Source organism: Sander lucioperca, chromosome 2, assembly GCF_008315115.2.
Source record: "Sander lucioperca isolate FBNREF2018 chromosome 2, SLUC_FBN_1.2, whole genome shotgun sequence".
In the NCBI taxonomy this organism is placed as follows: domain Eukaryota; kingdom Metazoa; phylum Chordata; class Actinopteri; order Perciformes; family Percidae; genus Sander; species Sander lucioperca.
The window spans coordinates 47487758-47508612 of NC_050174.1; the positions used below are offsets into that span (position 1 = coordinate 47487758).

General features: G+C 40.5%; 3 protein-coding genes across 6 annotated transcripts; 1 reads left to right on the plus strand and 2 right to left on the minus strand.

The window, feature by feature from the left end:
• Positions 1–183: 183 nt before the first annotated feature.
• sdhaf1 (succinate dehydrogenase complex assembly factor 1) lies at positions 184–2643 on the minus strand. Of its 2 annotated transcripts, none has more exons than XM_035999087.1 (2): positions 2625–2643; positions 184–1291 (listed from the first exon to the last, which is right to left on the minus strand). In XM_035999087.1, exon 2 carries the CDS (start codon positions 837–839, stop codon positions 591–593), a length of 249 nt encoding a protein of 82 aa, XP_035854980.1. In that variant the 5' UTR covers positions 840–1291; positions 2625–2643; the 3' UTR covers positions 184–590. The 2 variants fall into 2 exon arrangements, with proteins under 2 accessions (XP_035854980.1, XP_031165167.1); XM_031309307.2 differs by lacking the exon at positions 2625–2643 and adding an exon at positions 1765–1975.
• Positions 2644–2653: 10 nt separating this feature from the next.
• Positions 2654–10619, plus strand: nudt18 (nudix (nucleoside diphosphate linked moiety X)-type motif 18). 2 transcript variants are annotated; one of them, XR_004896748.1, is made up of 9 exons: positions 2654–2786; positions 3634–3806; positions 3904–4014; positions 4281–4383; positions 4859–4982; positions 5175–5299; positions 7010–7444; positions 7937–7946; positions 9697–10619. XR_004896748.1 is itself a non-coding variant. In XM_031309264.2 (7 exons), exons 1-7 carry the CDS (start codon positions 2717–2719, stop codon positions 7390–7392), a joined length of 1089 nt encoding a protein of 362 aa, XP_031165124.1. In that variant the 5' UTR covers positions 2654–2716; the 3' UTR covers positions 7393–7562. The 2 variants fall into 2 exon arrangements, 1 of the variants encoding a protein (XP_031165124.1); XM_031309264.2 differs by lacking the exons at positions 7937–7946; positions 9697–10619 and having other exon boundaries at positions 7010–7562.
• LOC116056916 (protein FAM240B) lies at positions 9738–19472 on the minus strand. Of its 2 annotated transcripts, none has more exons than XM_031309340.2 (3): positions 19200–19472; positions 16706–16827; positions 9738–9925 (listed from the first exon to the last, which is right to left on the minus strand). In XM_031309340.2, exons 2-3 carry the CDS (start codon positions 16825–16827, stop codon positions 9781–9783), a joined length of 267 nt encoding a protein of 88 aa, XP_031165200.1. In that variant the 5' UTR covers positions 19200–19472; the 3' UTR covers positions 9738–9780. The 2 variants fall into 2 exon arrangements, with proteins under 2 accessions (XP_031165200.1, XP_031165201.1); XM_031309341.2 differs by having other exon boundaries at positions 19180–19463.
• Positions 19473–20855: the final 1383 nt, after the last annotated feature.

Below are 20855 nucleotides of genomic sequence, written 5' to 3' on the forward strand. Positions count from 1 at the left end.
GCCGACCGCCATCTACTGTAGGTAATGCACTGACTGAAGGATAATACATTATACAACCCCACTCAGGGCACAAAATTCTAAATTTGCACCATTTACCAGCAACGTACTGGTCAAATATGCAAGTGGATAGTAGAATTGCTTCACTTACCAGCCAAAAAATAAAAACAATTATAATCTATTGAGTGGATGGTAACATTTTAATATTCACTAGCCATTTGGCCAGTGGACAAAAACGTTGACTTTGCACCCTGACCCTACTTCAAAAACTCCAAACTATCCCTTTAACATGCGGAATGCTCCATCCTGTGATAATGACTGCAATATTAATCTTTTCCACATTATAGTCTTATCCACATCACTGAGTGTATTATTATAATTATCATCAAGTGTGTCAAAGAAAGTTTATTCATGTTCATGAGTCTAAACAGTAAGACAACATGTTGCATATTTAACATCCAAAAAATTTATTTTATGATAAATCGCATCTTTTCTCCATACTGAGCATTTGCTTGCCTACTGGACTTCAGCATCTCAGCATTACAAGTTTTTGTCGTGGCATTAACAGCCACAGACATACAGCAGGTCAGAGGTCAGCTCTTCTCTGCAGGTTTGGAGAAAGAGCCTAACTGTTTGGTGTTTACGTCCCTCAGCTGCTCCAGCTGTCTCTGTCCTCGCCTGTACAGATACTCAATGTGCATCACGTCCGTCTTCTTGATGCAAGCATTCACTCTGAACTCGTCACGGATTCGGGGGATGAAGCCTGGTTTGTCCTGACCGGCCCGCAGAAACTGCCGGTACAGAGCAAGGACCTGCTTTTGCAGCTTACTGTGCCGCGCCATCGGACTAATTCACCAGACCAAAGATCAGAAACCAGGTCAGCAGAGAGCTAGAAGGACACGATGACTCCGGGACTGGAGTGTCTTCAGCTGCAGTTCCTCTAATGATGTTCCTTTAATGTCCTCTAATGATGCTGCTGTGGTCAAACTCTGACTGTATTGAAGTGAATGGGAAAGTTCAGCTCTCAGCACATCACTGAGCTTCTTCTCGTGTCTGAGGGCAGATTTATGATTACAGACAGACACTGAACGTGATGTTGAACTCTGAATGGGTCATCAGTTTAAAGCTGGAGCTACAGATTAAACACCGAGGACCCTGAGCTCACCACAGTTTTTTTGGTGAGTTTTTCGGCTCTGGTCTTTATACAGGCTTTCTGAGGTAAGGGAGTGGGCAGGGAGCTCTGATTGGCTGAGTAGTCGTCAGGTGTTGAACTGATGCAGGATCTGATGTTTGACTATGGGAGTAAACGCACTGAGTTAAGGTGATGTCACAACTACAGCACAAATTTTTTTTGAAGAATCATCCCCACAACCAATTAAATAATACTACAACTTTACCGTAGGCTACTTGCATTTAATTGAGCACTACTTGCACTTTGTCCACATCACTAGGGTTTATTTGTCTACCACTGCACCAGCATTACATGTATGTAGAAAAATATATCTTACGTATTTAAGCTATTGTTGGTAACACAACAGTAACATTAGTGGATGGAAAAAAGCATTCATTCATGTTTTCTTTTGATGATTTTCTAAATTAGTTTAAAATTTGGATGGATGACTAAATGGCATTAGTGAAAACTAAATATGCAATATAACTGGGGCTAAAATAAATAATTATTTTAACAATCGATTAATCTGCAAATCAGTTAGCTGAACTAGGAGAATAATAACGTAGTAACAACCAATTCAGGTAAGCTAAACTTACCTGTTTTAAACCGGTTCAACCCATTTCCTCTGGTTAAACTGGTCCCGTCACTAAATCACCAGTAAGTTAATCAACCGACATGTAAAAGTATAACCTGCACGCTGTGTAATTAGCTGTGTTAGCTGATGTAAACAGCCTCTGTGTGACCTTACTGCGCGTTACAAAACCACAGTGAAGCTAACGGAAAACAAAAACTACAACTTCCGACAAGAGATTTCACAATAAAATACTCATTTGGAAAATGAAATATTACAAAGGCTATAAAACGTAGATTTGGTTAACAATTTTAAAACCCTGCTAACTATTTGTTTTTATTTTAAATATAGATTACTACAGAGTGTGTGTAGGTATATATTTACCTGTTCCACAACTAATGTTTGAGAGAAACATCTCAGCTGCTCCTGACTGACTCAAGATTAAAATAAATTCCTTGTTTATTTCATTTATTTAAATCTTAAAGTAAGTGACTCTTGCTCCAGAGCTCCAGGTTTTACTGTGTGCCAACTGGTTTGTGCAAATTTAAGTCAACAATTGAAGCTGAACGAGGACACTGACAAGCTCCTGACAGACTACACCTCTGATGTCATGTCAATTACCTCCAACATAACCCTGCATTTACTCCCTATTTAGTACAATCGCTAGCCTATTTTTACAAAAATGGTTGCTACAGAGCCATAACGTGAGCTACAAGGTAATGGAGCTTTTTATACATTGTCGTGTTTCTTTCGAAATGAACAATGGACAAATAGAGTCTTTAAACGCTTCAGATTTTATTCAGAGTTTTTTTGCTGTCAAAGTGGCGCCAAAATGAATGGCAATCAATGGAATGCTAAAGGCAGGTGATGGCTTGTTAGCATTACCCCCTTGTCCAGAACCCATATTCAACATCGCCTTTATTTTGAAACTCCCGAACCTGAAGATTTTTATTTCCAGGTTAGCTTGAAGGTGTCAAATGTCAAAACAGAGCAGCAGCAGTCAGCACAGTGGGAATGGAAACTTAACACGGTCGTTAATTACATACGGTTCGTGCTTTTATTTCTGTTAATTTGTCGGAGTGATTTTATAATATCTATCTTTTTCGGGTGGGAAGTTTGACAAAAGTGGAAAACGGATTTTCCTAACGACAAAGCTAACATTAGCTTCTGTCAGAGCACTCTGACAAAAGCTGATTAGCTAGTTATAAGCAATAATTAATCTGCATGTCAGGCTAGTTATCAACAAAAATAAAAAAGCTTTTCATAGCATTGTGGTTACATCACATGTATTTAAAATAGAAAAAAATACTTTTCTTAGCAATCTGTCAAGTAAAATGACATTCACAGTGTTAACTGGAAGAATACTGACCGTTAACTAATATTATGATACTAATATCTGCTTATTAAGCTCTGGAAATAGAGAATATTTTCCATACTGCTGTTTACATCATGGCATTTGTCTCTTTAATATCTCTGGTAAAAATAATAATTCACTTCATTCAAACTTCCACCACTCCTTACAGGAACATTCTACAGAACACACCATATTAACCGCAACCTACAAAATAAACATCTTCTCTGTAACACAGTGTCAATACAAACTGAACATTATATACTTCATAAAGGTTGGATTCAGTTGTAGATATGTTCATGTTATTGTGCATCACCAACCCATCCTACTGTAAATAATGAACCCCAACAAATAAATGAAAACCAGCCTGCAAAAGCTCAGTATGAAATCAAAAACTGTAATAATCATCTAATTATATATTTACAACAAATCACTATTAAAACACTTTTGTTTGCTTTCTGTTACTTTAGTGTAATAAAACATTTGAGATGTTACACGTACATTTTGTCTGAGAAGCGTATTTATTTTCCCATGTACCTGCAGACATGGAGGTGACGGAGAAGGAGTGGCGGCAGGTGGAGGAGCAGGTGGAGAGGCTGCTAAGTGGTCAGGGGTCAGAGGTCACCGCCTGTGACGTGGGCCTGGAGCAGAGTAAACCGGCGAATCTGAGGAAGACTGTCACCTACATTGTCTGCGCCATCATCTTCAATGAGAAGGTTACCTCATTATCAATTTATCTGCCAATTATTTGCATTATTATTTAATTAATTATTGGGTCTAAATGTGTGTGTGTGTGTGTGTGTTGTCCATCAGGAGGAGGTGCTGATGGTGCAGGAGGCAAAGACGGACTGTTATAAGCAGTGGTACCTGCCTGCAGGGAGGGTGGAGGTGGGGGAGAGCCTGGAGGAGGCGCTGAGGAGGGAGGTGAGACACACACACGCACACACATGCACACACACACGCTATTATTATTTTCTTCCTTTTTTTTTACACATACATCGTGGTATCGACTTTAGTATCGAGTATTGTTTGCTTTTGTTGGTGTCGGTACCGAATACTAGATTTTTGGTATCGTGACATCTCCAACACACACACACACACACACACACACACACACACACACACACACACACACACACACACACAAACTTGTCCCGGTTACCTGAGTTACCGCTCTTGTTTGTCTGCAGGTGAAGGAGGAGGCGGGGTTTGACTGTGAGCCAATCACCTTGCTGCTGATCCAGGAGCAGGGACCGCAGTGGATCCGCTTCACCTTCCTTGCTAAAGTCACAGGTCAGAGGTCACACATACACGCACGTTTGTACTTCCGTTCTTATGAGGACCCTCATGAACATAATTAACCAAACTGAACCTGACTCTGTCGCTCTCCATTAAAAAACCTGAAACTGTGTTGTTGTTAAATTCACTGTACAGAATGATGATTCTACAGAGTTTGTCTCGGAGCTCACCCTAAATCTCAATTTAACAGCTGGACTTACCTGCAGGATCTATAGGGCAGGAGATATCTTGCGTCCAGCAGTTAAACTTTAGAAATATTGACATATTCATAGATTCTGGATTTTTACATTAGGTAGAGGGGGGAGATGATCTTTTAAGGTTATTTTTATGTGTCTTAATACATACATACGTAACATACATAATATACATGAAACTAACAGGGATAGTGTGTTGCCTGAAATTAGAACTGCAGATGGTATTTTTTTAAATGTATGATGATTTTAATGTAAACCTTCTCTCCGTTTCTGAGGTGGGAGTCTAAAAAGTCTGTCAGCAGCAGATCAGGAGTCTCTTCAGGCCTCCTGGTGGGACAGACAGTCTGCTCTCCCTCTGAGAGGACGAGACATTCTCCGTCTCATTGACTGCGGACTCAAGTACGACATTAAACTCTCTGCTAGAGTAAATATGTCCTGAACACATATTGATGAAACTGATATCCCTCTGAAACATGTGGAGACGAGAGAGAACAAGAGGGTTTCACTAAATCTCTGACCGTTCTTACCAAAACCCACACATTTTTATATTTTGAATACTGACCCTGACTCTGTCTGCTGTGATGCTTTCAGGTACCGTCAGGATCCCTGGCATCCTGTCACGTTACCTGTAGACCTGAGCTGCCGTCACGTGGTGCAGAGACTTGTCCTGGTCTTTACCAACGCTGAGGAACAGATCTGGGTCCTGCTTATCAAAGGTAACTGATTGCTCAAAAGATCAAATAAAAACTAATTCCCTTCAGGTTTCAGGTTGATTTTCACTGCCTGAGCTGCTGATGAAAATCAGTTGTTGAAGTGTTTTCCAAGTCCAGTTTCTTTTTTCGACTTAACTCTTTATTGCCAAAAGAAATACAAAAAACTGTTGTTGTCGTCTCAAGTTATGTGTCAGTTTTCCATTATGATTTCTACAACGATTATTAGCCGTTGGTCCTTCTGTCTGTGGCTCTACTTTACCCTAATTCTTCATAAAAGCTTTTTTACTTGCTACTTACATTATTTCTACCAAGTTTATGTTGTTCCCATTTCACTTTTGTCAGAGAAGTAACAGATAATATACTAAACAACTTATAGGGACCTTTTATTGTAGTATTTGTTAAAACACTAATTAGAATCCTAATTACAATAACTTCAATATGACGTAAATACACCATCACGTCTGAGCCCTGTAGGCTCAGGCTTGTTAGACATTTAATATTTGAGAACTTTTGTTTAATTAAAAACATGATTATATTTTTAAGTAAGATATTGCAAAAAGTATTCTGTAATTAGTTAGTTAGTTATTAGTACCACAACTATGAAGGTTTATTAGAAGTTTTTTGCTCATCTTTCAGACAGATCATTTTTTTTGTCCCATACTACTAGGGGTGCACAATATATCGACTCAATATCGTTATCGCGATATCACGTTGCGCAATATTATACCGAAAGTCTCGCGATAATTACGCGATATTTTGTTTGCGTTACATCTATACTCTTTGATGCACCTCTCGAAAAATACACATCACTTGGTAGCGTTGTATTTCCCCCGACTCATTTCCTGGTTCTCCTTCTCCATAAACAACATGAAATCAAGGAGAGGGTTAACTTTTCCTGCTACAGATTTTCCACCGTGGTCAGAAAGAACAGGGGAGACACTTAAGTTTCTCTCACTGCCTAGCCTACCCCTGCCCTGGTTGCTTGGCAACAGTAAACAGAAATTCTCCGGTGCTACCTTAAACCACGTCTTAAAAGTTACTTCAGAGGTATTGTTAAGTCACAAGAACGATGTTTTTGGATTTAAAAGTATTTATTTCTCGATAAAAGTAACACAATATATGAGATTAAATGCCAAACATATCAGATATATACATAAATACGATGTCCTGAAGCGTTGTCCGCCATCTTGAATTATTTTCTTCGACTTGAGCCAAGCCCTCACGCTGCCTTCACTCTGATTGGCAGTCGCTCGTGGCCAAACGGCCACTCCCATTGAAAATGAATGATAGCTGTCTCTTGTAGTTATTGTGACTGTAGGTAGCTTGGAAATACTTTGGTTTTAAGCCAACAGATGTGCATTGCATTGTTTTTTATACTGTAGTCGTGTATATACAACCAGTACAACATGTCCTGTTCTATAGACATGCTCTTTATTTATTTATTGTATACTGTCCAAGCAGTAAAACATGTCCTGTTCTGTAGAAACATGTTGGACCAGTCCAATATGACGTTGAAATTGCATTGTAAGAAAACTTGTTTTATTTGTTATAAATCTATTTTGATGCGTTTTCCCATAACTTTGGTAAATTTACATATGTTTAAAAATATCGAAATTAATATCGATATCGCAATATTCATTATCGATATCGCAATATCACATTTTTTCAATATCGTGCACCCCTACATACTACATTACCCTCTCTGTCCTGCAGCCCCGGTGCTCCACCTTCCCACGGCGGCGGCGGTAAAGACTCACGCGGTGACGTGGGCAGCCAACGTGGTGGTGCAGGAAGCCATGCCGTCAGCATATTATGACCAAGACGTCAACACGCTGGGCGTCTTCAGCCTGCAGCACAACGGGCGTCAGCACGGGAAGACAGACGGCGTGTGCTTCAACACGCTGGTGGCGCTGGTGCCCGACCACGTCCAACGCAATGAGGACGGAGAAAAGGTAGAGTGGATGGGGACGGGACAGCCTCCACCTGTAGAAAACCCTCGATACGTCTGGCACGAAGTCCAGAAACAAACACTGAAAGAGAAACTGCTGGAGAAGACCAAAAACACCTCCATTTTACCTATGCACAGCCTGTACTGACCACATTATATCACTGTATCATTCACCAAGAGGACTCTTATTGTGAAAAGAACACGGTTGGCTTTTCTTAAAGGAACTTTTATTCTGAAAAGTAAATGTCTTATTTAATTTATCAGTTGGATTTAAGAGTTTTAATGTCAACAGAACAATAAAATACGTATGTTGTATCTGATTGATTTCATAAGAAAGATTCTAAACTTTCTTTAGAGTGAAAAAAAAACACTTTAAATGAATACTTCAATATTTTGGGAAATACACTTATTCTCTTTGTTTTATATATTATATACCCAACCCCCAATATACATAACATGCATATATGTTAACAGATGCTTATCGGTTTTAACAGTTTTAGATGCAATATTATATTATATACGGTTAAATAATATTGGCCCATTCTCAATCACTCAGAATAATAGCCAATAGGTGCTCTACAGATTTGCAGATGCATATAACTTAAAATAATCAATACATTTAAATAGGCAAATATGTTTAATGTATTTCTTTAACCTTCTTTAAAATTAAAATGAGCTTCTATTTATTTAACCACAAACAAAACAGGTCGAAGGTATTTTAATATGACCCGAGGCTGCTGTTGATGTGGAGAGAGAACAAGCTGCAGGTGTGAATCCATCGACCCTCTTTCAGAGATGAGAGAGACACATCACACTCATGTTGGTTAAAGGAACACAGCGACTTATTGGGACTTTAGCTTATTCACCATATCCCCCAGAGTTAGATAAGTCCATACATACCCTTCTCATCTCCGTGCGTGTTGTAACTCTGTCCGACGGCTCCACCGGTAGCTTAGCTTAGCACGGATCCTGAAGGTAACTGGTTCCAACTAGCCTACTGCTCCCAATAAGTGACAACATAACGCCAACATGTTCCTATTTACATGTTGTGATTTGTATAGTCTGCTACTTGGGCGGAGTGATATGCTTGCAGCACCTGAGAAGCCCCAAGCAGATCAGCAATGCTTCGCCTTTCTGAGAATATAGCTCCCAGTTTATATACGGTTAGAAGATGGCTGTGTCTCATGTGACCTTGTTATTTGTACACGCTGTGACTATATAAATCACAACATGTAAATAGGAACATGTTGGCGTTATGTTGTCACTTATTGGGAGCAGTATGCTAGTTGGAACCGATTACCTTCAGGATCCATGCTAGGCTAAGCTACCGGTGGAACCGTCGGACAGAGTTACAACACGCATGGAGATGAGAAGGGTATGTATGGACTTATCTAACTCTGGGGGTTATGGTGAATAAGCTAAAGTCCCAATAAGTCGGCGTGTTCCTTTAAGGCGAAGTACCGCAGTGGATGGATATCTGTCTTCCACAAGCAGCCAGAACCTCTCTTGTTTTTTTAACAATCTCCCAAGCAAAATTTGGCAGTAAGTCGTACATTAGCCAATTAAAAGGAAGGAGGAGGAGATTTTTCTTTTTGACGTTATACTTTATTGTTATGGCTGACACTGTGGCAGGATCAGCAAAGAGAAAAAAAGAAAAGAATGGCTTGCATAATTTAAAAAAAAAAAGCTGAAAGGGATAGTGACAGAGCACCATCGAAAATAGTCAATCTTCGGTCGGTCATTCAACAGATATGCAGAGAATTCATTTCAGGTATGTAAAAGGTCTTTTATTCATGAAATACATTGTATGTATATGAATTTACGTTGGTGGCTAAATCAAAGTTGACTTTTTTTCACCATCATCATATTACAATTATTAATCTTACAGAGCCCCAAATTAGATACATTACTTCAACGCTATGCATCCAGCAAACATCTCTTTAAAAAAATAAAAAATTGTATTTATGGTTGCGTCTTTCCCTCACTTACTTCCAAAACAAATTCATGTGATTACAGCCAGATTAAGATCTTAATGGCACGAGGTGGTGGTGCTCTTGGAAACCAATTTTGTTAAAATGAACACAGAATGAAAGTTTCCTGTAGTTGCTTTAAAAACACACTAAAAATGAACAATGATGTGATCAATCAAGGCACCCACTGTGGGAACGACTGATTTACAGAAAATATAACTGAACTATTAAATGAATGAACATCATGTTAGTCTAGTTAAACATTTGTCAGGAAGATTTTGTGGTGTTAAGAATTCAAAATCATGATCTCAGTATTTATAATATACTGTCTATGGCCCTGTTTGTGTGTTCTGTTGTGTCATCACAATACAGTTTACCGTATTGTCTGTACAGCAAACAAAACCTGTGCAAACTGTTGGTTGTCAAGATATAGGATTTTTACCCTTATTTTTATTATTATGTGCACACAATATCCGAATTCTGACTAAATTCTACAGACTTCAATACATAAGAATCAAAGTTCTTATTTGCCAAAAAGTCACTTTATTGCTCTTAATATTATGAAGTCACAGTTTATCTTCTTCATCCCTGTTTGTTTGAGCTCCTGTCTGGTCGGTAGAGTTCTCCACCTTGACCTTACTGGCGTACTTGTCGAGGTTCTTCAGGTGTTTGGTTCTGTTTTCCAGGCGGACCAGCCACTCCGCCCTCAGCCTGGAAACACACAGAGGAAGGTTTTCTTTACTTGTGTTCAGCAGCTTCAAACACAGATGTTGTATACCTTTTATTTAACAGCCTCAGAAACACAAAGAAGGTGAGTCAAAATAAAGTGTTTCTTTTCTTTTCTCGCAGTGTTTCTGTCCTTACAGTTATTTCGGTCCTCATAGTTTTAGGTCTTTGTAGCGTATTGGTCCTCGTAGTGTTTCAGTATCCCATCTAAAACAATTGTTCTATTTAAATGTTTTGGCCAACACAAAGGCGACGTGCGGCAACGCCACAGTTGGCCTTCGTTGCCACTAGTTGTTGGCCGTCTGCTTGGTGTGTCAGGCCCTTTATTAGTCAAGGCAGATCTGGTATCTTGGTGACAGCTGTGGTATTATCACTGTCACATCAGCGTTTCACTTCACTCTTTTATTTCACGATCAATCAAATACACACCGTCACTCTGCGTGTAAGCATGCACGCAGCAGATAAAAATTGCAAACGTGTAGACAAAAGACAAATAGACTACAGACACGCTGTGTAACCTAACCCTCACTGTCAGCTGTCCTCACTGTGTCTTCGTCACCTTCCTGTCGAGTTTTCTGGATTATTCCATTTGTCTTTTTAGCTGCTGATAAGCCACCTGACCTCAGCAGAGGCAGACACAAAATAGACAGACAGACCATAGAGTCCTCAGACTATCTACAAAAAAGTAAAAGCATTGATTGACTTTAGTTTGAATTTATTAAACTAAACTTAAGTAAATAAAAGATAGAGCTTATGGTCCAGCTTTTATAGAAGACTAATTTTCTAAAAGCAGTTTAAATATAAGAACGACATGTGTCCACAGGGGGGTTACCAGGTAGCTTTGGTCTCTTCCCACACTTGAAACCCCTGAACAATAAAAAAAAAAGCCTGAATCTCTTCTCAACTTTACTGCCTCATTGTCACCGGGTTGCAAAATATTTTCCCCCTCAAATGATAAACTCTGGAGACGTTTTTGGAAAAGCATGCTTTTTAGGATGGAGGGCTGAAATTGGGAGAAAAAGATGCATTTTTAAATCTACAGTAACTGAACACTAAGAGTCCAGGTGAGCTGACCACCCTCCGCTGTAAGCCAATCGTCTCTTGAGTTTGACCAAGACATCTGAAGACAGACACAGTGGAAAGGAAGATTCATGCAGGATTAGTTATTTGGTCAGACAGTACGGAAAAAAAAAGAGATGTAATAAAATGACTCCAAAATATTCACAAGCAGAAGATCCTCACATTTCATTTCACGCATCAGGACACGTTATGACATTTCATCAAAACAGTTGCCGATTAATTCTCTGCTGATGGACAAATCAATAAACCTACTAATTGTTGCAGCTCATACTTAAACTGTGCTGCATTGAGAGTAGAGGGAGTAAAAATGTATTTTTAAGTCCTAGTTTAAGAGTCAAATGGAAACTTTGCATCAACACATTTACTATATAAGTCATAATGTTGTTATCTAGAACAGAATATCTTCTAATTTCAGCCTCTATATATCTGTGCTCAGTGTGTCAGCCAGCCTCCATCACTCATTGCTTTGTGATAATAATGTCCACAAATTTTTCTCAACCTCTGGCCAGGTCACACATAACAGACACAATTATCAGGGACTAGAGCCGGGTTAGTGGCGGCAGGGGGGGGGGGGCAGATAGTTGTGGAGTTGGGGGTTACACTGTAATAGATAGCTGGGGGATTAGGAGATACATGGTATTGATAGGTGGGGGATTAGGGGTACAGTGTAATGGATAGCAGGGGGATTAGGTGTGAAGGGTTGAGGTGGTGGGTGTGAGGTGAAGGGGGGTAGAGGAGGAGAAGACTGGAGTTAGGAGGGATAGGGCTAATAGCTGGTGTAATGCAAAGAGGTGAAGGTTTAATAGGAGGATGTATACATACGCCTGACAATCCCATCATAATGTAATGACGGTATGACAGAAGAAGAACCTGTGGTGGTGCAGATAGCATGTCTAATAAATAAACTGTGCTAGAGAGATGGGTGGATCTGGTGTGTGCGGGTTTGGACCCAAAAGCAGACAGGACAGCAACAGGTAGGATACAGGAACAGGAGCAAACTATTTATTCTCCCACAAGTATACAAACTAAGACAAGGCTGAACACAATTAGCAACACTGGAAATCACAACAATCACACAGACAAAAAAGTCAAAGAACAGACATGTAAAAATATACTAGGAGCTAATCTCAAGACAAGGCACAGTTGGAGTAGACAGGGAACAAAGAGGGAAACTTTGGGACAACAAATTAGTTCCGACTGGGAAAATTCACGGCAAAGCCCTCTTAAGTTGGAATAAAGACTCAGAAAGTCAGTGAAATTTTACACTACTTGCGGAGTTGGCGTCATATTACGCAGAAGCATGGTGGACAAAAGTAAATGTTGGGTTAATGGTAAGAAACTATTAATTCATGTATTGCATATACATTTTTTGCTCACATTTAATTTGTAATATGGTATTAGGTTGTAACCATTAACATTAGTTGCTGTCCACGTACAGTAGTGACATAGATTAGTTAAAAAAGTTATTTATTACCATTAACAAGTCAGGTAAATCAATATTTTAGTGGTTTAAGGGAATGTACTGGGCCAGCAACAAGTCTGGGACAAAATCACTGAAGCTTCTAACTGGAAATAAATACTGAAAACAGCTATTGTTTAAACTCTGAGCAATAAAATACAACTTCATCTTCACTACATCTTCTTTGTAGCGTTCATGTTGTTTCCATATAGGACACAGACTGGCGAGTTTTTGCAGAGGGGTCAGACTTGGAAGACCACACTCTAGCTGTCCTCTCATACATAAACTTCTGTGAGACAGTAACAAAACAGGTTAAAATATTCCCAAATCAAAAACCCTGGTTCAACAGCAAGCTGAGGTCAAATCCCGAGATGTGGTCTTCAGATCCAGGAACCTGCAGACCAACAAAGAGTCTCGATATAATCTGAGACAAGGCATCAAAGAGGCCAAGCGCAAGTACAAACAGCAAATAGAGGAACACTTTTCCACTAACAACTCCAAAGAAATGTGGCAGGGAATTAAAACTCTTACTGGCTACAAGGACACTTTCACAGACACCCACACCACAGATAGCATGCTTCCAGACACGCTGAAACAGTTCTTCTCCCGTTTTGACCAACGGAGCAGGACGATCTGCACCCAGCCAGCACTACCAGGGAAGGATGACCCCCTGCCCTCTCCAGCATCAGGTCAGGTCCGCCCTGCGTGGAGTTAACCAGAGAAAGGCAGCTGGCCCAGACGGTGTCACCGGAAGAATCCTTGAGGACTGCGCAGTTCAGCTGACAGAGGTGCCTCAATGATTACCGCCCGGTTGCATTAACACCAGTTATCACCAATTGCTTTGAGAGACTCATCCTCTCCCACATCAAATATGGCATCCCTGCTGGTCATGACCAACACCAGTTTGCATACAAAGCAAATAGATCAATAGAGGATGCTATCATCACAGCCCTTCACATGGTGTTTGGTGTTTAAAGCCCCCAACATCGCCTTCCAGGCAGCACGGCAATGGTTATGTTTAGGGTTAAGGTTAGAGTTAGCTGCCTGGAAGGTGACATTGGAGGCTTAATACCCCATTGAGCCCTTCACACAACCCTCACACATTTAGACACTTAGACACTTAGACTTAGACAATGACAACACCTATGTAAGGATGCTGTTTGTGGATTTTAGCTCCGCTTTTAATACTGTCATTCCACGGAAACTGAGTAACCTTGGCCTGGGCAGTTCACTGTGCATGTGGATCTAGGACTTCGTCAGTAACAGACCACAGAATGTACGGATGGGGAAGCATTCATCATCCACCCTCATACTCAACACAGGCACACCCCAGGGCTGCGTCCTCAGCCCCCTCCTTTATTCCATATTTACACACAACTGCTCTCCCATTCACCCCAATAACACCATTGTCAAATTCGCTGTTGACACCACCATAGTAGGCCTGATATCTCAACAGTGAGGCAGCCTACAGAGAGGAAGTTCAGCACTTGACTAACTGGTGTCTTCAAAATAACCTGGACTTAAACACTTCCAAAACCAAGGAAATCATAATGGACCTTAGGAGATCAAGGTGCACTGAGCACTTTGCCCTCTCCATTCATGGAGAGGAAGTAGAGAGGGTGGAGAGCTTTAAATTCCTTGGTGTGCACATCTTGGCTGACCTCACCTGGACTACGCACATCTCTCACCAGGTGGGAAAGGCACAACAGAGGCTCTACTTCCTAAGGAAGCTAAAACTCACTCACCTCCCTCTCCAACTGCTGCCCAACTTCTACCGGTCAGTGATAGAGAGCATACTAACCTATTGCTGCAATGTGTGGTTCTCCAGCTGCACAGAAAATAGGAAGGACCTGCACCATTGCCTTCACTCACCGACATCTACAATGGTGGACTGCAGAAGAAAGCCAGTTGTATCTTCAAGGACATTACACACCCTGGTCACGCTCTGTTCTCTCCACTACCCTCTGGTAGGAGATTCAGGAACATGAAGTCCAAATCATACAGGTTAAAAAACAGCTTCTATCCACAAGCTGTCAAATCCATAACCCCAAATGGCCACTGAAAAAGAACTGCTATCACACCTGGGACTGTTCTGTTTGTGCGTGTTGCCGGTTTGTTTGTCTGTTAGCACTGTATGCACTTTCATCTACCCTAATCCCTTATGCAACTTTTTTAACTTAAATCTATTTATTTATTTTATCCTGGCATGACTGTTTGTGTTTTTAATGATGTGTTATGCCGTCAATGCGGAGCTGCTAAACTGGTTTTCGTTGTCTGTAAAGCAATGACAAATAAACTATTCTATTCTATATTCTGACATAAAGCTAATGAAAACACCCAAGCCGAAAAACGACTTCCCAACTCGGGAAATGGGACCATCCGAGGAGCAAGTAAATGCAGCATAAGCCCCAATAAAAGAAAAATAGTGAGAGGGAAGGGGCTTTATCCCAGCAATGTACATCTGTTGAGCCAGACTATAAAAATATAAACTCTAAACTAGCCTACACTGCACTTTACATTATTTATGTCTATTTTCATGGTTGTATTAGAAGGCAGGCTAATTGATCAAACTTATGTGTTAACACCAAATGCAAAGCGAATTTTCGCCTCGTATTACCTGCACTTGGAGCGCTGGAGAGGAAGAAGGGCTTAATGTAACACTGTTTCTTTCCGACATTTCTTTCCTTAATCAACCATGGTCGAAATAACCACTATTGCTGCTTTGTACCTGTTGTGGAAGTCCCAGATACTTCGGAAAACCAAACACTGACGTTTCTAGGTTACTAACATCATCCGGAAGAGCACACAACTCCGAGATTTCCCCCTGCCCACATGGCTACAATAATTGTTTCCTCAATTTAACAATTCAACAATGTTGGACAGCAGGGCTGAATCTCATCACCCTTATTCGATAGGTCATCGACTCGGTCCTCAGCTGAACCGGAAGTTGTTCCGTCCCTCCTTGGTGAAGGCCGTCTCAAAGCTCTTATTTCTGCCCTGAAGACCGAGGAGCGAGCATCGAGGAGGGATCATCGAGGAGCTATAGCCGAGGATATACGAGAGCAGCCTTCCCGGAAGTCGTGCAGCTGAAGGAGTTGCTAACTCTGCACAAACAGCTGACAAATTCATGTGATGCTTCAGAGGAAAGGCCGTCTCATCACTCTAAAACACATTTCCTCGTTGCCTCTCTTCTCCGATGATTTCCTCGAGTCTCTCCTGTGCCTCCTCGATGGGAGGGACTAAGACGCGAGGAAGGGAGGCAAGTGGAGGAGTGGAGGAGGCAATTTAAGCTACGTGAGAAGCACCCTCAGCAGGAGAATCTAAACGCTGATAAGATTTTGCGACACAGCATCACATGAATGATGTGTCGCCCGGTGTGAATTTGCGTCTATTCACGTCTTTGCATTGACTTTGTATGCGCCGCATGTTCTGTGTGACAAAAGTTGAAACATCTTATAATACATGTGATTGTAAAACGATTGAAGGCTGTGTATTTTCTGTCAGTCTACGGGTTTATGAGGTGAGTTCAGGTTTCTGGTCGTTACTGATCATCATTACTGAGACCTTTAACAACCAGACTATCTGCAGGGTCGAGTGTTTGTCCTGGTATGTCCTCCAGCTCGCTGAGAGACGAGAGGCTGTTTGTAATGAGAGCGTCTGTTTTTAGATGTGTCTATTTGCCAGGCGGCCACGTGTCCAAGACAACTCAAACCACATTCAGCTTGATCACAGGTGCCACATTCAAGGACCTCCATAGATCTTCAGGAAAGAGACACTTTGCCCAGAATAGGTTCTCCTTCTGGATCAAAGCCTGGGAGGTGAGCTTGTAGGTGTGCACCAGTTGGTTAGCCTTTAGGTGGGAGATATCGCTGTCAGCATAATCCAACAATTTTCCTGTTATGTTCTTGTCGGGGCCGCATCAGGACACGTTACCGTTTACACTACAATAGATATGTGGTCGAATGCATCTCAGACCACCTCGGCAAGTTGGTTCAGTGATCGGATCACAATGCATTGTGTTGCCCGTTTACACTAATCTAGTCGCTAATCACACATGAACACATCAGTAACAACACTGACACTAACAGTAAAGCAATCACGGGGGGCCCAGCATTATGAGTATTTTTAGTTTTACTATTGCTACTTTACTACATTTAGACTATTACAGTTGGAGGTTGTTTACAGTAGGTTGTATAACTCCTGTGTGTAACTGAGTCGTTTCTTACTTTTCCAGTGCGCTCTTGTTCTTTCTCTGCTCTTCGCTCTCAACATGTTGACATTCAGTGTTAATCTTCTTCTCCCAGAACGTCTTAATGTGCAGTCTGTCGTGGACCAGAGCCAAGTTCATCTGCAACAACACAACACTAATTGTACTGACGCTTTGATTAAAGAGCAGTCTGGATCAACGGAAGTACATTTCCAGGACAAAGCCTGACACCCGGCACGTGGCTCATGCGCCGGATGTCAGGCTTTGCCCCTCACCTTCCGCTCTCTGTGTGTTAGCCTTCTCAAACTCCGTTCGCTTCGGTAAACAACAACAAACACTGAGCTAGCAAGCCACACGCTGAAAATGGCAAGTTTTGAAGAAAATTTGGATTGTGCATCAAAGCAGGCCTGTTTGGTTCTTTGGTGGTTCAGTACAAAGAATATGTTTATGGCATTTATCTAACTGGGATGTTTTGGGACCGATTGGTGGGGATTGCTATGGACTAAATACACACAGCGATACACTGGTAAGGGAAAATTAACGTTTGACCATGTATCCAGCTAATTTATATAGCTCACGTTACTGTATTGTGTGAACATTTAACTTCATTAAATACTTCATTAATATTAAATATTTAAAATGTTCCACCAAAACCAGTTCCTTCCTGAGACTATTTTGCAGAGCCACCGCCACTACGTCCGGAGCTTAGCGCTGCCCAAGACGATTGTGATTGGATTAAAGAAATGCAAACAACCCAGAGCGTTTTTTCTTCCTATCCTAGAATGTATCTGTGGTGTAGCCAGACCTTACTCCACAGCGCTGTGGAGATAGGTCTGGCAGTGAGAGACTAATTAAAGAGTAACTTCACACCGAGTTGAATGGCTTTGTTCCACTGCCCACAGAGTTAAAGTCTGTTGCACCTGTAAACAGTGATGTCACAGCGTACTGTAGAAATATTTCTATAATCTAGATGTGTTATTTTCAGTATTAAAGATGTATTTCTTGCACCATGTATAGACTTGTTCAGGAACGTGTAGGGGAAGGCTTTTGCGTGTGTGTTCTTATCCTATAGCTCAGAATAAGTGGCACCAGACAGGCCTTAAAAGGAATGGTTAGCTCATTGGCCACACCGTTAGTAAAACAGAACTGTGTGTGTGTGTGTGTGTGTGGCTATTGGTATGTGTGCCTCTGTGTGTACTATATAATTTTGTTTACATGTACGTATCCAAGGATGTCAGGTTTTTCTTCCTTTTAAGCATGTATAAGCTTTTGAGCATGCGTTGTGTGTGTGTTTGTGTGTAAGAGCTGGAAAAAAACTGCCCGGAGAGAGGAGAACAACGCCTTCAAGCAAAGACGATAAGAGATGAGGATTTGGGCTAGACGGTGTTCATAATTTGACAGAGACTTTGAAACTTAATGTCATTTTGTGAATCCACACGTGTGTTGTGATTTAAATGTTGGACCTTAGTAAACTTGCTTAACTGAACTCTTCATCTCAGATTGATCCTTGTGTTCTGGTAAACTTAAGTCCGGTGAAAAAAGGCGCGGGAATTAATAAACCGGAGTCAGATTTGACAGGCCTTAGGGCCTTATTTTAGACACAATTCCCTAGAGTACTGACCGCACCCTATAAGACCTTCAGCTGGTGTTTAGTTGCACTTTAACATGCAGTTAACTGCAAAGCTTTATTGTACTGAGATTATGGTAATACTGGTAGTACTGCCAATAATACGAGAGGTGATGAAGTACTCAGATCCACTACTAAAGTAAAAGTGTGTCTCAAACCGTGCACTTCCATTAGTACACTAGTAAGCAGTACACTTTTTATACTATGTACTGACTTGCGTAGTGCATGAAATTCGACATACCACACCATTACAAGTAAAATTACTACATTCAAAATTGTGGAGATGTACTAGCATTAAATTGTTCTTAAAGTATATTAAATAAAAAATATTCATTGGGCAGATTAACCCCTTTCACTGCGTACATATCATAATATTGTGTTACTTCTGATGTATACTGTATTTTATTATTAACCAGCTAATTTTAGCTACTTAAACATACAAGAAAATGAAAACAAATCACATTAAATACCTCAAAACTGTACTACTCTACAGTAGCTACTATTCTTACCTTCTTTACTTTTCAAACAGTTTTGCATTATTTTACAGGTAGTTAAATTATCAGAAATGATGGTCATACAAAATTCTCCAACAAACCTGAATCCCACTAATGTGCCATTAAATCCATCCAAACATAATACCTCCGCACAGCTGCAGATTGAGCTGTACCCAACTCTAGACTGTAAAAAGTTATAATTCTTCTAATTAGTTTCATACTTAAAGCTGTTATGGACGTTATGAAGTTACTGACTAAAAAGAAACCAGTAACTACATCACAACAACAGAGTAAATACATTTCTTTGAATAAATAAATAACCTTAAAACACTAAAAGATAATGACATTTGATATGAAATATTTCAGATTTACTGACAAAAAAACACACAAACCTTCAGAGCTTCAACTGAGTGTCCGCCAGCCTCACAGGGTGGGTTATGACAGAATGCTGTTTATATTAGTGTATGCGTGTGTGGGTGTGTGTGTCCCTCCCCACTCAACAAAAAAATGTTTTACATGTGAAACTCCCGTCAGCCTGTAAATTTGTCAGTAAACATATTCATGTTTTCCTCTCTCTCTGTTCTGTCTGATGCTCTCTTGCCCATCTCTCTCCCAGTGAGCTCATGGTACTGGAATCTAACTGGTCTTCAGGGACACATAGGGAGTGAGAGAAATGTGAAGGAGTGATGGAGACAGGGACAGGAGGAGGATGGAGGGAGAGCTCAGAGGTGTGAATTAACTTATTTATAGAAGCAGTTTTTTATTTCCCGACTTGGTTCAAGTCTCACTTCTTATTGGCTGATGAAGCAGTTTGTAGTATTTATAAAGTAGTATGAAGTAGTTTGTAAGGACTACTGACACAATGGAGCCATGGTAGAAGAAGCATTTCGATTTTTTACTGCAGTAAAAGTACTAATACCACACTGTTAAACTACTCCACTAAAAGTAAAAATCCTGCAGTGAAAAGCTTATCGAAGTAAAAGTATTTCATCAAAAGGTACTTAAAGTATTTAAGGTAAAAGCATTAATTGTGCAGTAAAATGCTTCTTGTCAGTGTTTCCCATTATATCTGATGTTTGTGCATTAATATTAGTGCTGCATTAAATGTCTATGTTGTATTTTACTGCTGTAGGTGTTTAAGGCCAATTTTAACTCCTTTATATATTGTTAGGTAGTTTAATCTACAGAAATACATCATTTTCAATAAGAGCATATGTTTTGTAGCTTAGCTGTCCTATGAGAACCACATATCTCTAATAAGTCAATCTTCATTGAGTCGGAAAAACAGCCCTTTTTCAGCTTTGTGACAATGCATTTTCAAGCTAAACCAAGAGACTTTTTAAAGACTTAATTTAGCTAAAGAAGTAGGGGAATTATCTCAAAGCATAAAGGAACATGTTATCCTTTAGTTTATCACAAACCTTCAAAATCAACACATCTGGAGATCAATGCATTCTCACGAATGGGTTCGTATGATAACGTACGAAAAGTTATGCACACTAAAACGTATGATATACGAAAACTAGGAGACCACAGGCTGGTCACGTGACATCGGCTACAGAGCTCCGTGCTACAGAGTGGCAGTTGCTAGCTGTTTAAGCTGCTACAGAGCTCCGCAACACCAGCTACGGTGCGCCGCATGGTGCTCCATCAGGTCAGCGGTAGTTGGTGGTTCAGTTACCCGAGAATAGGTGACTGTGAGCTGGGTAAAGAGCACCCCGAGCTGCGGGTCATTTCGGCGGAGAATACGGTTAAGTTTAGGCAAGGAAAAGTGAGCATTATGCGGTGTCAAAAGTTAAGTTTTAGGCACCGAAAATGACTAGTTAAAGTGCTCATATTATGCTTTTTGGCTTTTTCCCTTTCCTTTATTGTGTTATTTATCTTTTTTGTGCACGTTATAGGTTTACAAAGTGAAAAAGCCCAAAGTCCACCCCAAAGGGACTTACCTTCTCCAACAGAAAACACTGTTCACAAACTGCTCCAAACAACTCTATTGTAGTCCAGCCTTTACTTCCGGGACGAACGTGTGTCACTTTGTAACACAAATT